This window comes from Sesamum indicum, linkage group LG8 (assembly GCF_000512975.1).
Source record: "Sesamum indicum cultivar Zhongzhi No. 13 linkage group LG8, S_indicum_v1.0, whole genome shotgun sequence".
Taxonomy (NCBI): domain Eukaryota; kingdom Viridiplantae; phylum Streptophyta; class Magnoliopsida; order Lamiales; family Pedaliaceae; genus Sesamum; species Sesamum indicum.
In genome coordinates, this window is record NC_026152.1 from 9,828,085 (window position 1) to 9,849,199 (window position 21,115).

General features: G+C 35.7%; 2 protein-coding genes and 1 pseudogene across 5 annotated transcripts; 2 read left to right on the top strand and 1 right to left on the bottom strand.

Annotated features, from left to right (window-relative positions):
- LOC105168135 (pentatricopeptide repeat-containing protein At2g02750) lies at positions 2,782-6,166 on the top strand. Of its 2 annotated transcripts, XM_011088084.2 has the most exons (3): positions 2,782-4,868; positions 4,944-5,174; positions 5,309-6,166. In XM_011088084.2, exon 1 carries the CDS (start codon positions 2,915-2,917, stop codon positions 4,766-4,768), a length of 1,854 nt encoding a protein of 617 aa, XP_011086386.1. In that variant the 5' UTR covers positions 2,782-2,914; the 3' UTR covers positions 4,769-4,868; positions 4,944-5,174; positions 5,309-6,166. The 2 variants fall into 2 exon arrangements, with proteins under 2 accessions (XP_011086386.1, XP_011086385.1); XM_011088083.2 differs by having other exon boundaries at positions 4,944-6,166.
- LOC105168625 lies at positions 11,632-14,529 on the top strand. Of its 3 annotated transcripts, none has more exons than XM_020695793.1 (4): positions 11,632-11,832; positions 12,241-12,844; positions 12,953-13,124; positions 13,235-13,898. In XM_020695793.1, exons 2-4 carry the CDS (start codon positions 12,815-12,817, stop codon positions 13,375-13,377), a joined length of 345 nt encoding a protein of 114 aa, XP_020551452.1. In that variant the 5' UTR covers positions 11,632-11,832; positions 12,241-12,814; the 3' UTR covers positions 13,378-13,898. The 3 variants fall into 3 exon arrangements, 2 of the variants coding, with proteins under 2 accessions (XP_020551452.1, XP_020551453.1); XR_002287566.1 differs by adding an exon at positions 14,172-14,529 and having other exon boundaries at positions 11,634-11,832; positions 12,953-13,987; XM_020695794.1 differs by lacking the exon at positions 13,235-13,898 and having other exon boundaries at positions 11,635-11,832; positions 12,953-13,098.
- LOC105168626 overlaps positions 20,184-21,115 on the bottom strand; it is a 6,141-nt pseudogene continuing 5,209 nt past the window's right edge.

The following is a 21,115-nucleotide window of genomic DNA, read 5'->3' on the forward strand; positions in this document are numbered from 1 at the left end:
GGTTGCACAAATCACTTAAAGCCACAAAGGCTTATAGAACCATAAAGGCTCCACCAATATTCAAAGCCACAAAGGCTCATAGAACCACAAAGGCCCTACCAATATTCAAAGCCATAAAGGCTCATAGAACCACAAAGGCTCTACCAATATGGCTCATAGAACCACAAATGCTCTGCCAATATTCAAAGCCACAAAGGATCATAGAACCACAAAAGCTCTACCAATATTCAAAGCCGTAAAGGCTCATAGAACCACAAAGGCTCTACCAATATTTAAAGCCACAAAGACTCATAGAACCACAAAGGCTCTACCAATATTCAAAGCCACAAAGGCTCATAGACGAATTTCAGAGAAGGAAGAAGGAGATCATCAGCGTTCGATTTTGTCAAAGTTCCGTCGATGAATGCAGTTTCATGCAGCGGTGCTCTAGGGTTTCAAAAGCAATGAGCAAGTATGCCAGCGGAGGCGTGCTAAGGTTTCAAAGGCAGCGAGCAAATATGTCAGCGGAGGCGTGCTAGGGTTTCAAAAAGCTCTCTTTTTCTCTCTTCTTCTTCTTCTTCTTCTTCTTCTTCTTTTTTTTTTTTTTTGAGAAACCTGCTCTGATACCATGTTAAAATTTGAAGTGTGGGGAACAAAGTATATTCATGGTAGTAAATTAGAGAATGAAAAGAAGGAAAAAGCTAGGCTTTATTCATCTCAAACTTAAGTCCTTTATTCATCTAAACTCTCTCGTTCTAAAGGTACAGAGATATGAGACTATATATAAAGAATAGAGTCCTAGCTAAAGAAGAAAACTAACTCACTTTGAACTCTATTTGGCAACAGACTCAACAAAAAATTAAATACTGGAATACTAATAAAAAAATACTGACAACAAAAGGATAAGTATGAGCAAAACTCGATAAGTACGAGCAAAACTTTTAATAGAATGACCTCCACATTGATGAATTGGAAGTTGCAGATTCAGTCCTTAAGTTGCAGAGTTAAAGAATACAGAGACAGAGAAGAAGATAGTAGCAGAAAGGAAAGATGAAGTTAACAAGTAACAATAACTCTACATCGCTTGTACGTGAAAGAAACAACCAGTTCATCCCCCATTTGTGGTGCAAACCTGAAGAGCTCGGATCAAAAGCTGAGTCACGTTAATAGCCATCCGGATTCTGAGTGAACCACCCCAAGACTTATCCCAATCATCCATCTCCATATCCCGGAATTTACCTAGCGTGTTTGCAATAAGCACGGCAACCCTAAGGTTCATTTTACTCAATAGAAGGTCATGGACATGAACATAAAACTCACATCAATCAAGATTGACATTCAATGGATTCTCATTAACCCCAATGCCATTAAGGATCAATGTATTCTTCTTGAAGCTCCAGGGGCAACCCTTAAGCGCTCTATTGCCATTGATTTAAATAAAAACCCGCCCCTCTGCCAGACGCTGTTTCTCGAGACCTTTGACCAGGTTCAACATACTCTTAATAGAGGAGACCAATGCCTCGAATTTAGGCTGTTTAGATGACAAAAATCTTCCCACCAAAAAAAGATTATAATCTTCACGGCATACCATAGGCCATTGGGCATCACCACCCCCGTACCCTCCTAGGCTGTCATTTGCAGAGATCGCCCTAACTTGTGACAAAATGCCTCCACCACCCAAAGAATGTGAAGCCGAGATCATTAGGCAGAAAACCTAGAGATAAGCGTGACCAGCAAGGCAACACCCAACCCCTCGCACCGCAGATGAATAGCACAACCACCTATCAAGAAAACAAAAACACAAAGAACAAAGTCATTGAAAGAAACGCTAAACAGAAAACTAAAGACCCTATCGCCAAAGAACAACAACGAGATCGAAGGCTAACAAAGTCGAAACCAAATAGAGAACGCGAAGCAACGAAAGAAGCACTGTCTTAGAACGACAAGACAAGTCAAAAATGAAGAGAAAAGAACACAGAATAACGACCACCCTAAGCACACAACACCCGAAGAACGATCAGCTGCAACCAAAAGTAGAAACTCCAGCAGCACCGCCGCTTGTGAGGAGCATATGCCCCAAAATCTCATCGGAAAAGTCAAAGAACAGTAGACCGGAGACGAGAAGAAAGAGATGCACCAAAGGTAGGATGCTCATGTAGATAGAAGTACATTTCACCTTTCATCGATTTTGATAAATTTACTTATATATTTTTACATGCTAATGGATGTGATGAGATACATACCACTCTTACAAGCATAATTTGATTCAAAAAAATTTGTTTGACGCATAATAAGCATGTAAGTCAGTTTGGAGTAAATAGAAATTTTCGTTCACTTTTTTGCTAATATGAGCAAATTACATGAATTTTTACTAACAAAGGAATTTAGTTTTAGACGAAAACAAACTTTAGCTATATTAGGTGTAATTTTTAAATAACAGAGTTATTTACGTGTAATTATATCAAACTTTTAGAAAGATCGATGTAAGAATCCCTAAATTTAATTAATTCAGCAATACGGAAAAGTCCATCTTATATTAGTAAGATTCTTGAAATTATGTTAGGGTGTATTTGGATTTGGAGGAGATTTGGAGAAATGAGTTCAAATTACTCAATTTGCAATACATACATATTCATCAAAACATAATTCAAAATTAAAATGAAATAATTTGAAATACTCTAAATGTAGAATCATCCAAACAAATTTAAATTTTTTTCCATTAAAGAATTTAAATCTATAATTTTAAATTTTTCAATAGAAATGCAACCTTAGCTTTTTTTACTACCCTAATGAATGCGTAGACTAATGAGACCCACAAGAGTTAAACCCTACACATATTTCAAATTAACAAAACGGTGCATTTTCTGCTCCTTTAACAAACCCACCCTTACAAGAGCAGTGGTTTGTTTGTGCAATGCGAGTTTAGAGACAGCCTATGAGGCACCAAATAGCAAAACTAGTGAAAGATGGACTCTACAAAGAAGCCATTGCCCTCCACACACAACACCACTCTGCTGCTATTCCTCCAACGAATTTCACTTTTCCTTACATCCTCAAAGCGTGCGGCGAGCTCAAGGCAACATCACAGGGCCAGATGCTCCATGCCCACCTCCTTAAAGCTGGGTATAACAATAAGCATACTACAACGGACCTCACCAATATGTACATGAAACTTGGCTTTGTTGGGAGCGCCGGAAAACTGTTCGAAGAAATTCCTCACCCAAGTGTATCTATTCTTAATGTTGTGATTTCCGGGTTTTCACATAATGGGCTTTTTGAGGAAGGTTTTAGCGTCTTTAAACTGTTTAGTGTACCTAGTCTTAGGGTTGATTCGGTTACGGTAGCTAGTGTGGTGTCTGCGTGTGGGAATGTCGTGAATGGGGTGCAAGTGCACTGTTTGGCGGTGAAGATTGGTGTGGAAAGGGATGATTATGCTGCCACGTCGCTTATGACGATGTATTTGAACTATGGGGAGTTGGGTTCTGCTGCAAGGTTGTTTGGATCAATTGAGAACAAGAATGTGGTCTGTTACAATGCTTATCTGTCAGGCCTTGTGCAGAATGGGGATGTTGAAATGGTGTTACGTGTGTTTAAGGAAATGCGAGGATTGTTATATGAGAAACCTACTGTGGTGACAATGATTTCTGTGCTCTCTGCTTGTGGAAGTGGTAAGTGTATACTACTTGGTAGGCAGCTTCATGGGCTTATAGTGAAAGAAGAATTGGAGACCGATACTAATGTTGGGACTGGTCTTGTGGATATGTATTCAAAATGTGGTTCTTGGCAATGTGCCTATAGTGTATTCAGAGAAATGGGAAATAACAGGAATTTGATAACATGGAATTCGATGATAGCAGGACTGATGTTAAATGATCAAAGTGAAAATGCTACTGAACTTTTTGTTGAGTTAGAATGTGAAGAACGGCTGGTAGCTGACTCCGCAACATGGAATTCCATGATCAGTGGTTTCTCGCATCTAGGAAAAGCAGATGAAGCTTTTCTCTTCTTCAGAAAGATGCTATGTAGTGGTTTAGTACCTAGTGTGAGATGTATAACTAGTCTGTTAGCAGCTTGTTCATCTCTATCCATGCAACATTATGGAAAGCAGATTCACGCATATGTTGCAAGAATGAAGATCACTGATGACGAATTCTTGGCAACTGCAATAATTGACATGTATATGAAATGTGGGCAACCTTCTTGGGCGTACAATGTTTTCAATCAGTTTCATGTAAAGCCTAAGGATCCTGCATTCTGGAATGCTATGATTTCTGGGTATGGAAGGAATGGGAATAATACAGCTGCTTTTGATATTTTTAATCAAATGGTTGAGCAAAAAGTTAAACCAAATTTAGTTACTTTCAGTTGCCTATTATCTGTTTGCAGCCAAACTGGCCTAGTTGACAAGGGATTCGAGGTTTTCAGATTGATGACTGTAGAATATGCTTTGGATCCAACACTGAAACACATGAATATCTTGATTGACCTCCTTAGTCGTTCAGGCAGGCTAGATGAAGCCTTTGAACTCCTTCAAGCATCAAAAGAAACTTCTGCGACTGTTTTTGCTTCTCTCCTTGGAGCTTCTAAGCATTATTCAGATTCCAAGCTAGGAGAAGCAATGGCTAGCAGACTATTAGAATTAGAGCCTGAGAACCCTATTCCTTTTCTGATTTTGTCTAACATATATGCTGGACAAGAGAAGTGGAAAGATGTGCACAAGATCAGAAAGTTAATGGACAAAAAGGGACTGAAGAAACACCCTGGCCTTAGTTCAGTAGGAGTAGCATAAAAAGGAGCAGCATGTACTTTCTACAACTGGCAATACTATCGGTTGCTTGGTTGTACTTTCGCCTTAAATGATGTGTGGTTACAGCATTCCTTAACACAAAGTATGTGAGATTTTATCTTTAAAACCTTTTGGATTAACTTTCTTAAATGTTACTGACTCAATGTTTGTGGTGCAGAAAACTTAAAGTAATCATCCAAGAAGTTTGGTCATTCAGTGATAAACAGGAGATCACATCTCCCAGGTTGATTATGCCATCTTCATTGTCCTTGCCTGCAGCAGCATAGATTCTCTGCTCGGAAGCAAGTGAGTCTATCACATTGCCAAGAGTTGAATTCCACTTGCATGTCATCGTCTTGACAGTCTTCCAATTGACATTGATTCTGGAAGCAGTATGAAGTTGCGGACGGTGAGTCCCTGCAGTCAATGTAGAGATAGACTATATTTTTGAGTGGAGGATCGTAGAAGCCGGACTCTTTTTCAATTCATACAATTAGCTGACAGAATTTCAAGGCGGTAAATTTAGCCAATTTTGCTCTTCAGGTAGTCTGCTGAATGTTTCTCGACACCGTAGTACTAATTTAGATCCACATTGCTATCTGTTGAAACTGCTATTGCTGGAGGGGGAGGCATTTTGCAGCAGCAAGGTCTTATTGCAGCTCCAAGATTTCTATAGATAACATCTGAAATTTGTGAATCCTTCAGGCTTGAGCATCCAGAACCTGAAACCTCTTATACTGAAGTTGCTGAGAATTTCCCTTTTGGCCCCTCAATAAGCAGTACTCGCCCAATTTGTTTCTCTCTCATTTTCTTGAATGCCCAGAATACATTCGATGGCATGAAAACTTACAACGGGATGGATAATGGAAGATTGTTACTAAGCTAATGTCAGATATTGTGTTACCTGGGAAGCAGTCAGCTTGCGGTATGGGCTCATGCCATGAACCTATAATCACATGTCTAAAGCAGTTACCGGGCTCTGACCTATCTGGAATAACTGCAGAATCAGTAATGAAGTTTTTAATGGATGACCTCCTGGTTTCAATCAGAGGTACCTACTGAGGCCTATATTTTGATGGCAGCAGCAGCAAGTCTCTCTGCTTCAACCGGATCAAGAAGTTGGCTTTAGCAGCATTTCAAGATGGATCCTTTTTAAGTAAAACCATACAGACCTGTCTGATGGGTGCATTCGTATGCCCCATTATCATTCTTGATGATAGATCAGCAACTCATTTGAGAAGATTCTTAAAGCAGTTTTGCTCCTTTTAGCAAAATCAAAAGCTTATATGTACATGCTGTGTTCCATCCTACCTTGTGGCTTGCTAAATACTTGCTCTGTAGGTATATACATGTAAAACAAATGATCACATCGTTTATAAACTAGTTTCTGTATTATTATTAGTTATATATTTTATGGACAAAATGTATAAAATCTCCTGTGTTTTAAAAAGCCGGTAAAAATCCCTTTCTGTTTTAAAAACAAGCTAACCCCCCCTGAATTTATTAAACGTAGCTCAATCGCCCCCTCTTTATTAAATCTTACTAATGGTGTTAATTTTTTTAAGAAATGACCATTATACCCTTACTTAATATATATTATTTCTTCCTTTAACGACCGTTGGATCTTTTTTGATCAAATATTAATCGTTAGATCTAATCAATTAATCTCAACCGATAGATTTTTAAAAAAATAAGAGGTCTAGATGTAACAAATTATTTACTTATATTATATATAAATAATTTAAAATTAAAAAATATATTATTCTTATATATATAAAAAGACTAACTATCCCACCCCTTCACCCCCACCACCATCTTTGTCCAATCTCCACAAATGCTTTACTAAAATAAGTGTGGTTGGTCTTGTTAGAATCGTCTTGAAGAGACAAGTGTCTGCGGTCGAGATTCGATTGGACGGGGACGAATCGACGACAGACATATTCGAAGGTCGTGGGTTGAGCCTAGTCTCTCCGATTGACCAAAACTAAATGTTCCTCTTGAAGAGAGGATTTAAATGGTACCACTGGCAGCAGAAAAATTGTTTGGACGACATCGAAAACTTTTCGGTGCTGCAAACTCATTTTCTGTTCAGTTTTTTTCCTTTTTCTTTTAAGTTTTTAATTAATTTTAATTATATTAATTAAAATATATCTTAGTTAATTAGAATTATTTAAATAATTATATAATTAAATATTTTAGCTAATTAAGAATAATTATAATTGTAAATTAAATATATATTTTAATTAATTAAAGTAGTTTTAGATTTAACATTTAATAATTATAAAGTTATTTGAAATTAAATATAATTTAATTTAATATTTAATATTAAATATATTTTAATATTTTAATTTAAATTATAAAAAAATATAAAAATAAAACAAAGATAAAAAAGAGCATTTTAGTAAAAAAAACACCTACGAGAAAGGTAAAAAATAGTTAAAAAATACCCCTACATGCACAAAGAGCGCGTGTAATGTACCTTCCGTTAATTAGTAATGGAATGGGTGTTTGTTGCTGTGCTGAGTTTTACAAAACAGGAGGGGGATTTTAGCCTATTTTTAAAATAGAAAGGAATTTTTAGCCGACTTTTTAAAATATGGGGGTTTTATGTATTCTGTTCTATATTTTATTAATAAATAAGAGCATCTTTTGGTTTCTCACTTATTTTGATATGCAATTTATTTTTTTTAAGTTTTAAATTAATTAATTATTTTTAAATTCTTTATTTATCATAGTTTTTCATAACTATCTTTTGATAGTTATTTTTTCTCATGTATTTTTAGAATTAATTTCTTCAAAATTATTCATTATCTTCTTTTGTCAATATCTTTATATAAATCCAAATATTTATATTAACTTATTTTTTAATATTTATTTTTAGATATATTTTTACTCCAAAAAAATCAATAATATTATAAATATTTTATTTTTAAAAATTATGCACAAACACAAAATGTGCGACATATAATAATTATTAGTTATATGAGGACCACCACCTACAACTTTTCTGAAGAAATATTAGATAAAAATAAAGAGGAAAAGTGGCTAATAAGAAGGTATTTCACATTCCAAGTATAAATTTTTACACGCTGTTGAGAGTATTATCATTTTCTTGAAGTGGGCCTTCTCCATCCTGCTTCGGCTTAGCTTTTAGGTAAAGTTTTAGCCCATCATATCAACTATATAAAAATGGCCATTTGGAAAACAAGTATGTATATTATCCGGTAAGTTTAGGGAGTGATTATCATGTAATTATTAAATTTGCATATTAAGGACGAAAATATTTAGAACATGCTAAAATGACTTGAACACTGCACTCAATAAAGTTGGTCAGGGAAGTTGCTATGAAAAACCATAACATGGGACTTAAGCTCCTCAAAGTTCTCTAAGTACTGTTCTACTGATTTAGTACCCTGCTGCAATGTATTGAATTCACCCAAGACAGCTCCTGGATCTCTTCCTTCAAATCGTTCATAAACCGCTTCGATAAATTCCTGCCAAGTGGGTAACCCTTTTTCCACCAGCCCTTGGAACCATAACTCAGCGCGACCATAGAGATGAATGGAAGCTAAGGATACTCGTTGATCTTCATGGATGGTATAAACTGTCTGAAAATACCATTGACACTTCCGGATCCAACCTCGTGGTTCATCCCCGTTAAACTTGGGAAATTCAATGTTGGAAATGGAAGGGAAACAACCCTATGAGCCGAAGAACTCCGAATCAGGTCGTGAGCTAGGTGTTCGCTCTTTTGGGGGAGCAGGAGCCTCGCCGAGTACTGATTTTCCACGATTGAGATGCTGCATTTGGTCCAAAAGGCCTTGCAATTGAAGATGGATGGTCTTCTGACCGTCCACGAGCTCGGAATAGGAATTCTGTAAACCAGCTTGAATGCCCATCATGTTTTCGAACTGCGCCTGCACTTGTTGTTCATGGACTTGACGTTTCGATTTTTCCTCCATCAGCCAAAGCTCTTGCTTTTTCTGCATATCCATGAGTTCCTTCATCCGTGTTCCATCCGCCATAGAAAAAAAAATTGTACGTAGCGAGGCCGAGGAAAGCCTTGCTCTGGATACCAAATGTTATGATTTGTTGTGGAATTAGGAGGGAGAAGAAAGAAACAAAGAGGGACTACTTGTAGAAACTCAAAGGTAGACTATATTCATGAAAAATTACCCAGACTTCTGTTACATACTCTCTTTATAGGCTGGTAAATACCCCCTTGTTATAACAAAACAACTAACCAATAAAACAGAAAGAAGTTAGGATTCGAAGTGGTGGTGCTGTGAGGTACGACTGCAGGCTGGAGTGCGCATTCTATTGAAAAACCTAGAACATTTGATTTGGAACGTTGGATGATCTGCCCCTTCTCTAAAACGACGTCATCGCACTTAAGCTGATTCCCCAATTTTAACTCAATACGGCGTCGTTGCTTCCTCTGTTATGCCCTCGATCTGACGGCTGAATTTGTTAATTGATGGACAGTGAGGATTATATCTTCTTCTTCCTACCAATGCTGTGACATGTGTGTGAGCGTTTCCTACAAACAGACAGAAATCAAATGCGCTGCAAAAACAAAAGCAAAACAGTAAAACAAAAGCCTGCAAAAAATAAGTAATCAGTATAGAACAGTTGAAGATTGAATTTAATTGAAGTAAGCACAAACAATAGAACAAGTAACACTAAGACGAATAAACTAGAGAGAGATGATCGGAGATGATTGGGTTGCTGATTGATTGATGGAAAATCGGTCGAATTGAGGGGGGAATTATTTTAAAAATACAAAAAAATAGAAAATTAAAAATTTAACGTGTTTTGAAATTTTTTAGAAAAGTAGGTGACATCGCGGTGTCCCAATTTATATTTTTTTAAAAAAAAAATTTATGTCACCGCGGTGGTTAACAGCGGTACAATGTTTTTTTAAATTTTTTTTTTAATCAGTCACCGCGGTTCGAAACCGCGGTAACAAATTTAAAAAAAAAAAATTTATTTTGTTTCACGATGAATAGTTGCCAATTTTTTCGTTAAAATTTTGACACCATCATGGCGAGTTATCAACCATCAAATATACCGTTCGATTCCCCTTGATGTGATGAACATTTTCCCTCAAACAATTTCAAGTTTTATCAATCGTAAATAATGAATTTTTAACACGACTACCGCACTTTTCGGCCGTCGATTCGCTGCCACCGGAGCGACCACGATCACGAACCACCACCACTGGACTCGCCTCGACCTAACAGTTCTAACGAAACCAACCTAGTTCAATTTTATTAAGTATTTGTTGAGATATGAAAATTTGAAGATTTTTCCACCGAAAATTCGCGCTGAAGCTGTTTGCTGCTATTTCTCCACTGTCGGGACCAATCACGGATTGAGATCATAGTTGTCGAATTCTGTTGTCCGGACGATTCCAACAAGACCAATCTTGCTCAATTTCATTAAATATTTGTTGAGAATTGAAAATTTGAAGATTTTTCGTCCGAAAATTCGCTGAAACTGTTTGCCAAATTCATTTTCTTTTTTTTTGTTTTGTTCAATTAAAATACATATATTTTAAAATAATTATAATTTTATTAAATTCTTAAATTCTTTTTAATTAATTATAAATATATATATTTTTTATAAGATAATAAATGCAATGAAAGTATAAGATAAATATACATTTGAGTGTATCACACACGGATTAATTATATTTAATTTATTATCATTTCATTTATAAAAAAATGTATATTTATAATTAATTAAAAAGAATTTAATAAAATTATAACTATTTAAAACATATCTATTTTAATTGAACAAACCAAAAAAAAAGAAAATGAATTTGGTAAATAGTTTCAGCGAATTTTCGATGAAAAAATCTCTAAATTTTCAATTCTCAACAAATACTTGATGAAATTGAGCAAGACTCGTCTTGTTGGAATCGTCTGAATGACAGGATTCGAACGGCTATGGTCTCAATCCGTGATTCGTCCTGACGGTGGATAAATGACAGCAAACAGCTTCAGCGCGAATTTTCAGCGGAAAAATATTCAAATTTTCATATCTCGACAAATACTTAATAAAATTGAACTAGGTTGGTCTCGTTAGAACCGTTAGGTCGAGGCGAGTCCAGTGATGGTGGTCCGTGATCGTGGGGCACTCCGGTGGCGGCGAATCAACAGCCGAAAGGTGCAGTGATCGTGTTAAAAATTCATTATTTACGATTGATAAAACTTGAAATTGTTTGAGGGGAAATGTTCGTCTCATCAAGGGGAGTCGAACGGTATATTTGATGGTTGACAACTCGCCGTGATGATATCGAAATTTTAATGAGAAGTTGGCAGCGATTCGTCGTGAAATAAAATAATTTTTTTTAAAAAAAAATTTGTCACTGCGGTGGCTGATTAAATTTTTTTTTTTTAAAAAACATTGTCGCCGCGGCGGTGACATAGAATTTTTTTTTAAAATGTAATTTTGTGAACCACTGTTAAACACTGCGGTGTCACCTACTTTTTTAAAAAATTTCAAAACACTTTAAATTTTTAATTTTCTTTTTTTTCTATTTTTAAAATAATTTCCCCCCGAATTGAGGGGTTTATATACGAATTCAATTTCCTGATGCTTCTGGCGACGAGTGTGTGTGTGTGTGATTTGCAACGGCAACATTCCCAGGAAGAGAGCCGTTGTTCAATTTCCTGATGCTTCTGGCGACGAGTGTGTGTGTGTGATTTGCAACGGCAACATTCCCAGGAAAGAGCCGTTGGGATGCTCAACGGTCATATTTCGTGTGTGTGAGATTTGCAACGGCAACATTCCCAGGAAAGAGCCGTTGGATGCCCAACGATCATATTTCGTGAGGTGTATATATATATGGTCCTTCCACTTCGCATTACAAAAAACCCTTCCCCTCCCCTCTCCCCTCTCCCCAAACAAGAAGAAAACGGTAATCTGAAGGCCCCCATTCCGGAGCAATGGATTTCCAGAGACTTACAAGGAGAGAATTGCAAGCTCTCTGCAAGAAGAACAAAATTCCTGCAAACGTGACCAATGCTGCCATGGCCGACGCTCTGAAAGCTCTCCAGCTTGTAAGTTTATTTATCCATTATTCAAATTTTGGGAGCGCTCAGTTTCATGTTTTCCTGTTTGATTTTTCTTGTACTTTGTAATATAATCTTGTCCTAAGGATTTGTTCCGGATTTTCCAGTGCTTTGTTCAGGTTTCTGGCCTTTAACTGCTTAACTTGATCTGATTAAATTAATTCTTTTAACTGGCATGTATTGAAATTATATCTGGAATTATGTTTATTTTTCTGAAAAGTTTGTTGAGGTTTTGAGCTTAACCAGGCATTTGTACATGGACGGATTCAGGGTTTTACATTCTTACTTAAATGTTGTCTTCTGTCTCTGTTACTGCTTTGTTTTTTTTTTTAATATTTTTTTCACTTTGTATTAATTCCTTAGTTTGAGAAAATTATTTTGATTTGTGATTGGCAGGTTGAAGGAATTGAAGAATTGACGCAGCTGTCTCAATCTTTTCCTGCACAATTATCAACTTAATCACCAGTGAGATGCGAGGTAACGTCTCCCTATGTGCCTCCAACTGGTGGCAGAAGCACACGCCGGAGAAATGTTGCGAAAGAAGAGCCTGAATCTGTGAAGCCAATGACTAGGACTCGGCGTACGGCTTGCAAGACCCTAGTTAAAGATGCTGATGAATCACAGGCAGTAATCGAAACTCCAGCATTGGTGGCGCAAACTAATAGAAAGAAGAGTTAGATGGCCTCGGCCTGTCGGAAAATGGATTCCCAGTTGATGGAATGTGTAGAGGAGGAAAAGAAAGATGTTTCAATGACTCCTGCTCCAATGGGAGTTACTAGCCGAAGAAGAAGGGTGAAGGAAGAGAGTGCGGTTCAGAAAGTGTATAGCACACGACGGTCAGTTAGGTTGGCGGAGAAGAATGTGGAGAAGTTGAATGTGGCGGAAAATGAAAGGTATGAGCTTTTCAAGAAGGAATTGCTTACTAAAGATGCTGGTGAAGATGAGGATATGACTTTGAAAGAAGGCCCGAATGATTCTGATGAAGTATCAGGAATTACTGGTATCTGTTCTTTCAGGGACTTATAAAATGCATTAAATCACGAGTGATGTTTTACATGTTTAACATTATATTGCTTGTTGTATGACCCTCTAAGTTTTCGATTTTCAGGTACCGATAGATGAGAGTTCTCAGGAGAAAGATAAATCAGAAGTTGTTTCAGCTGAAGAACAGGTTATATCAATGGTTCAAGAGATCGAAGTGGCACCAGGCCTGCACTTTGAGGCAGATGGTCCTAAGCCAGCGGTGAAGGAGAATAGTGATGTGGAAAATGAGGAAACAGGTATTGATTTTGAGACACAAGCTGAAGTTAATGAAAGTGAAAGTGTGTGTGTACCTCTTGGTCTGTCTTTGTAATTTTTATGAGCCAAATGATCTTTTACTATCTTGAAGTTAAAGTTGAAAACACGGAAGAACTGAATAGTGAGAAAGAGATAGGACCTCAAGACAAGGCTGCTGTCCACAATTTAGATGTGACCTTGGAGAAATTCACAGAACTCAGATTGCAAACAAGCTACAGAAGAAGTGTCAACTAGAAAAATGCTGGAGGATGTTACAGAAGCTGATTTCATTGATCATTTGGCTATCTCTGTACAACTCAACGAGGAGGCTGATAAAATTGAAATTCTTCAGCATGACGAAAGCACAAAGGTTGCTGCTGATCTGGTGCGGTCTGATGGAGTGGCTGTGAACACTTTCCGCTGTAAAGGAATGAACCGGGTGCAAAAGGTGTTCCACTCGGCTTTGCTGCAGAGTTAGATTCACAGCTCATCAGTCAACCAACCTGTTTGACGCCGAGTAAATATTCTGCAAGCAAGGCAACTGCAACAATGAAAATGGTGACTGCTTTCACAGATAACAAAGAGAACATTGGTAGTGGCAGTAAATTGGTTCTTGTGAAAGACAGAGTAAAGACAGCTAAAAACATTGTTGAGAATGCCGACAATTTGAATGAGTTGAGTGTGAGAAAGCTGTCCAAGATGTTGAAGGAAAAGCTAGAGATCACCAAGAAGTCAACTAAAAATGACAGTGGCAACGAAAAAGCATTACCAAGACCAGCTCTGCAAGCACTTCCTGTGAACCGATTAGTAGATGAAACCCAAGACTGATTGCTGCTATGCAAGAATTTGGTTATCCAGGGTCCAGGTAATCATGCAACCCACTTTACTTGGTGTTTAACCAATGTTTTTACCGCATGTTACTTGGTCTTTGGATTATGGTAACTGGCCTTCTCTATAGGTTATATGGAAAAAAAATTGAGGGTGAGAAAACATGTTGGTCTTTGATAATTAACATAATTATTACTGAAATTGATGTTTTCATCAAACAGGAAAACTGAATAAGTGTGCCTTGGAAAAGGCATGGACAGGATATATGAAAATAGGAGGGCAGAAGTCAAGCTTCTTGGTTTGCTGCTGCTGCTGCTTCTTTTTCCTAAGGGGTATCCAATAACATCACTCAATGTAATAATTTCAGTAATAATTATTACTGAAATTGTGATGTTTTCATCAAACAAGAAATCTGAATAAGTGTGCCTTGGAAAAGGCATGGACAGAATATATGAAAATAGGAGTGCAGAAGTCAAGCTTCTTGGTTTGCTGCTGCTCCCTCCCACTTTAAGAGATGGAATTTTGAGTCTTTTCCTAAAGGGTATCCATATCAAGTCTAATTTTTTATTATAAAAAAATAGAAAATTTATATTAATATAATTTTTTTAAATATATTAATAATATAACGAGTCGCGATTTGATTAAAAATTTTTTTTTTTTTAAAAAAGTCCCAAGTCGGTATTTGGAATACCGACTTCGAAATTGCGACTCCAAGTGCAATTTTCTTTTTTTTTTTAATCAAATTTTATTAATTAATTATATAATTTTGTTTAAATAAAATTGTATTAATATAAAAAGTTATAATTAAGTGTACAAATATAATATACAATTGTAAAAAATATACAAAATTATTCTTGACAATCTGATACTATACATCTGATTGTGTAGAAGAATTTCTTTGTTAGGATTGTTGTCTTGCACGCGTTTGCGCCCAATCCATCTCGTTGTGAATAATTTATAAAATTATATTATTTGATTAGTCCTTTTATTAAATATAGTTTATATTGAGCGATGTATTATTTAACCGGAGTATTTTATGATTTTGGCTATTTATATTAATATTCAACTAAATATCACATTTTATAAAAATGGTATAGTTGGTTACTTAAATATTAGATTTGTTATATTTAACCACATGCGTAATTCTATGTATTGTTGTTTCACTAAATTATATAGTAATGATAAATTGATAGAAAATTTATAGAAATATTCTAAAAATTCTTCTACACAATCAGATGTGTCGATATTGAATTGCCAAGAATAATTGTATATTTCATTGTATCATTTACAACTATACAAAAAAATATACATTATTACATTTATACACTTAATTATAATTTTTTAAATTAATATAATTTTATTTAATTATATATTAATTTTAATTAATTATATATATAATTAAATAAAATTATAACTTTAATATGTTAATTAATACAACTGTAACTCTAATATGTTAAGTATAATTAAATGAAATTATATAATTAATTATTTAAAATTTAATTAAATGAAAACAAAAAAGAAAAATTGCCCAAGTCGTGATTACACGACATGGGCTTTTCTTTAAAAAAAAAAATTGGCCCAAGTCGTGATACACAATCAAATGTGCCAGTATTTTTTACAACTGTACAAAAAAATATACATATTATATGTTTTTTTATATTAATACAATTTTAATATTATAATTTTTTAGACTTTAATATATTAATTATACATAATTAAATGAAATTATATAATTTAATAAAGTTTGATTATAAAAAAAAAAATACACTTGGAGTTGCAATTTTGAATTGCGAGTCCAAGTCGGTATTTGGAATCATCCATTTTCAAGACCTTTCCGTTGCTTCATTGGCTTCTTACTTGCCATAATTGAGAAGCCATGGATAACCCACACTCAATACTTCAAATTTTGATAGGCAAAGAGATACTTCCAAGGCGCAAATGTTAAATCCAAAAGTTATTTGAGTGCTTTCAGTAAGCACTTAATACTAACATTTATAAATATGTATTTCGATTGTATTATTTCAGATAATGGATGCTTTTCTACAATTTTTAAATTATCCAGTATGAATATTTTTTTGGTATATTTTAGTAATTATATTACTACTAAACTAATTAATAGTTTATATTTTTATAACAATAAATTAAAATTATATACTATATTTTGGTATATTAATAACATAGTATATATTATACAATTTATTTTATTACTTATAAATTATATAAAAAATTGGTGATTCGATCTCATAATTTAACGTAATAATAATAATAAATAAATAATAAAAAAAAAACCGAGCTCGAGCTCGAGCTCGCCAACTCGGTGTCATATGTTCTATGACAAGTTCTCTTTCACATAAATAATGTGGAAGGTTGGCAACAATTAGGTCGAGCTGTTGAGTTTTTTTTTTTTAAATGGTAATTACATATAATTATTTTAATAAATTAAACAATACGTAGATTCGATTAATATATTAATAAAAAATGATAATAAAAGAATAATTACATTTATATTTTCTGACTTATTGTTTTTACACAAATCAGTCTGCTTATAGGATAAGTAGACACTACGCACATGGTGTTACTAATATTGTAATGTCTTAAAGTATATATAATTACTTTTATATATGATGTATATTGGTAAAAAATATTAATCTGCAAGGGTAAAAAAGTAATTTAACATATATCAGGCACATATTAAACAAATACAATCCACCACACAATATAATTTCCAATACTACTATAAATACCAAAAATATTATTTTTTTAACCTAACTACTATTCATTGATAGTGACCACTCTTACTAAAAAACCCCTTCAAAAATCGTGTTTTCACTTGGTGAGTTATCGTGTCGCGGTAAAATTCTCAATTTCATCCCTTCGTAAAAACCTCGACCACATCAATATAAACTTGCATACACTCACAAGAAATATCAACATCACCTTACATATCCTATGCATTTTTCTGAAAATTATATGTCAACACCAACCTTGATTTTTTACTGTTATGAGTAGATTTTTTTAGTTATACAAAATATAGAGGTGGTTTATGTAAATAGACCATAAATCATAGGTATAAATGTATATTCTAAAATAAATTATAAACTAGAAATAATATAGTGATGAGAAATATCCATATGTTGGTGGAACTCGAATTATGATCATAAATTTATTCATAGGATATCAGTTTTAACAATTAAACTGAGATATCATTGAGTCATGAAAATTTTTAAAAGAGAAATAATGTAGTGATGAGAAAGTTGACAAAAATACAACACTATGTTTGTTTTTTATTTTCAAATTATTTTCGGGACAAGTCAGAACATACCCAATGTTTGTCATCATTCAAAAACACCTTATTTATGTGTTTTTAACTGTTTTAGCATAAATATATACATATATATACACACACACATACATAGATATATATAAAAAAGACATGATTTGACAATGCTTTGACAATGAATAGTAATTTTATCTCCCAAAACACAACATTAAACATACAAGACTTATTTTAAATTATCTCCAAAAATAAATTCAAACATATATACTATCTCTAACACACTTATTTATCTTTGTTTTTCTCTCTCTATCTCCACAAAACACAACGAAATACTCAAAAAATGAATCCAAACACTATGCAAGTATTGTCCAAGAATCACTCTTGAAAGCACATATCTCATGGTGAAGTAGGGGTTCAGAAATTAGGAATTGTCAGTGCACTAACGTCATTTGTATTATGACACATGCAGAGAGTCTGTCAGGCAAATCAAGCCATGTAAGACATGCGAGACGAGTCAAATACACATCATGTGACATGTGTAACAATTTTTTGGAATCATCTACCTTGCCAATGTTTGTGTTGGACCATGTGGAGAGTCAGCCGCTAGGTGACACGCCATGTTGGCCTCCCGAATGACTCAATAGAGCATCAATTGCCATGTTGGAAAATCAGTTGAGTTAGCAATCGCATAATGGGCTAAGTAGTATGTGAGAATGAATCAACTGCCACGTATGGCCGCCTGTTGGACGCTGGGATGAGTCATATGCCATGTGCATGTGGCGTAAGACATGGGAGATGAGCTAGTTTCCAACTGACAACCATGTAGAATGTGGATGAGTTATCTGCTAGCTGAGTAGCCATGATAGCAGAGTTAATTGAGTAACTATACATCTTAGCAGCCATGTAGTATAAAGATGACTCAGCTGCCAAATCGTACGACTTGTTGGACGAGGGAGATGAGTCGTCTGCCCAGTCATGTGCCTTATAGGACCCACGATGAATCATCTGACAACTCAACTACCAAGTTGATGGTGCATCAGCCGCATCACTTGGCATGTGGGCATATAGGATGATGTTGATGAATCAGATACTAAACCACAACCCACATAGACAAGCATCATGACTCAGCAGCCTCAGTTGGTAGAATGGAGTTGTATGTCAAATGACAAGTCATATGCCATGTCAAACTAAATCAACTGTATATCATCTGCCATGTTGCATGATTTGATGAGTCATCTACCAGGACATTGGTGTATAGGGCTGTTGATGACTTAGCATAAAAATCAACAGCTAGGGAAGCTACTGTCGTGGATCAGATGCCACGTAGTGTGCGTTGCTGGACAATGAAGATGTATCAAATGACATGTAAGACCCTAGTGAGGAGTCAGCTGCTAGGTAACATACGAGTTGTTGTCATGAAGGATGGATAGATTGAGTCAGTTGCCATGTCATATGTCTTATGGATTGAGCAAGCTGAGCAGATGTCATGTCATGTGCTATGTAATACTTAGCCAACATGAGCACGTCCAAACTGGTGATGTTAATCTACCATGTCATATGACACGGTGTAACACATGGATGTGAGTCAGCTACCAAGTAATACACAGATGATGAATATGCCACCTACAGAGAACATTTTGATAAATATATGCAATGTCAACAATGTTATCAGCTTCCACTTAGGAGAAAAATCAAGAATCAATTGCCATATCATCTTAAACATGAACACGTGTGAATAGTTACCACAACCACGTATAAGATGTCAGTAGGCTCAGACTGATGCCATGCTGATCGCGCCAGAAAGAACATGTATAGTTTAACAGACATCAGGTGCGCTTGGGGATCAATTCATCTCATCACACTTGCTTTTTATCAACTACAACACTCTTCTCCCTCACATAATTAATGACTTAAGATTTGTCAACTTGGAAACCAAAATGGACAAACTCTACGATGCAGCCTTTTGATTAATGGTGACAGATTTCTTTTGGTTAAAATGGGATGATGTGCTATCACGCCCACAAACTTTTAAGGACAACTGCTTTGGCTGGTCATGCTAGTTGCTAAAATGCTTTTTGCCTCTCGGTGTATACAAAGAGAACAATTGACTGCTTCTGAGGTGTTGCCTTCCCGTTACCAACAAATGTATTCCTCATAAAACAAGACTTAGAGTCTGGCTAGGCATATGGGATGCTGTCAAGAAGATTGACCCTGGCTTGCATGCATGTCAGAAGCATCGAGCATTTGGATCACCACTTTGCCAGTGTGCTTTCATGGTTCAAGCATTTTCATCTCAGTATACTTGGAAATCACAATGCCTTACAACATTTGATATGACTTTTTCAACGTACTGAAAATGAGAAGCACAACGTATCTTTGTTTTTTCCTTGCAGCTAGTACCAAATGTCAGGTTTACTTATTAGTGCTGAACATAGAGTTTATAGCAAACAATGTCAGTTCAAAGAGTTTCAGTCCCAGGTTTCTTTAGAAGCAACCTAAATTAAGTCCAGGAGCTGTACGGCCAATCGAGGAACCCTCCTCTGAAGATAATCCATCAAGATACAGGGCAACTACTTTGAAAGAGCATGTCAACTACTACAACAAGAAGGGTCTGCATGGAACAACTATGAAGATCAGACGTTTCTTATCTCAGAACCAATGCATTTTACTGTTTTTGTTCCAGTAGTCACAATTCAGATTCAGAAAAATATATTCAGGAGCATTATACCTTCCAAGAAATAGCTAACTCTTAGCCCTATCTTGCTTCCAGTATAAGTTTCATTACATTATATCTAGCACAGGATATACACTTGGCTAATTGCTGTACATATGACTGAATTAAGCTTCGCCAATCCACATGGCAAGCTAGTAACTCCCAGTCCTGAACAATCAGCATTTCTTCAGAATTTACATCCTTCCACAAGAATGTTTCTTCATTCTTAGGTGTAAAAATTTGTTAGACATCGCATACAACAAGAGACGAGGGGAAACGATCGGCAGCTCCGCTGATAGTGGCAACCTTGCTTTTAACATGCAACAGGTATTGCAGTGCTTGTTCAGTGATAGCTTCACCCGGTATCAGCACTGGAATCCCTGATGGATAAGGACATATAAGCTCTCCACATATTTCACCAAGACTTTCATCGATGCTCACTTTTCTTTTATGTGCAAAAAAGGCATCTCTAGGACTCAAAACCATGTTGATATCATCAAAGACAGGTAAGTTCGCGACATCAACCGATTTAATTACTGAGCCATCAGTGGGCATTAAAGTTGCTGAGAGATAATTCAATCCTGAGATAAGTCTCAAAACATGCTCTCTCTTTGTGCCAAGGTTAAATGCAAATGTAATAGATTGAGTTCCAACAAGTTCGGAAACTACATCAAAATCCCTGTATAAGATGTTATCAGCTTCAAAGCCTGAAATACCAAGGTGCAACACGCCAACAGTTATTCGCAAAGGATCAAAAGCAGGAAACTTGGGAAAGTGCGGAACGCCAATGAGTGTGATTCCAGGAATTTTATCAATCACACTTTTTGCTTCCACAACTAAGTTAATTGCTTTGTTGAAAATAGTTCCATGGTTATCACTTAGTTGGGCTCTAGCAGCATCCAATGATGCCAACAACAAATAACTCAGGCTACTGCTTTGAAGTGTTTGAAGGCATCTGCAAATCCTCTCCCTGTCTACAATATTACCAGAGATATGCAGCATTGATGACTGTGTAAGAGAGCATAGCACTTTGTGGGTCGATTGTACGACAAGATCAGCCCCTTGAGCAAGAGCTGAGCTCGGCAACCGCGGGTGGAAGCCAAAGTGAGCCCCATGAGCCTCATCGACAGGGGATCTTATCTTATTATTGTGACACAGTTTTGAAATTCCATTGA

Bases quoted from the DNA above. Each gene is read 5' to 3' on its own strand.
- LOC105168135 (XM_011088083.2), top strand. From the start codon at position 2,915: ATGAGGCACCAAATAGCAAAACTAGTGAAAGATGGACTCTACAAAGAA.
- LOC105168625 (XM_020695793.1), top strand. From the start codon at position 12,815: ATGATTCTGATGAAGTATCAGGAATTACTG. The intron at 12,845-12,952 runs GTATCTGTTCTT...TTCGATTTTCAG, and splicing joins TGAAGTATCAGGAATTACTG to GTACCGATAGATGAGAGTTC. The intron at 13,125-13,234 runs GTATTGATTTTG...ACTATCTTGAAG, and splicing joins TGTGGAAAATGAGGAAACAG to TTAAAGTTGAAAACACGGAA.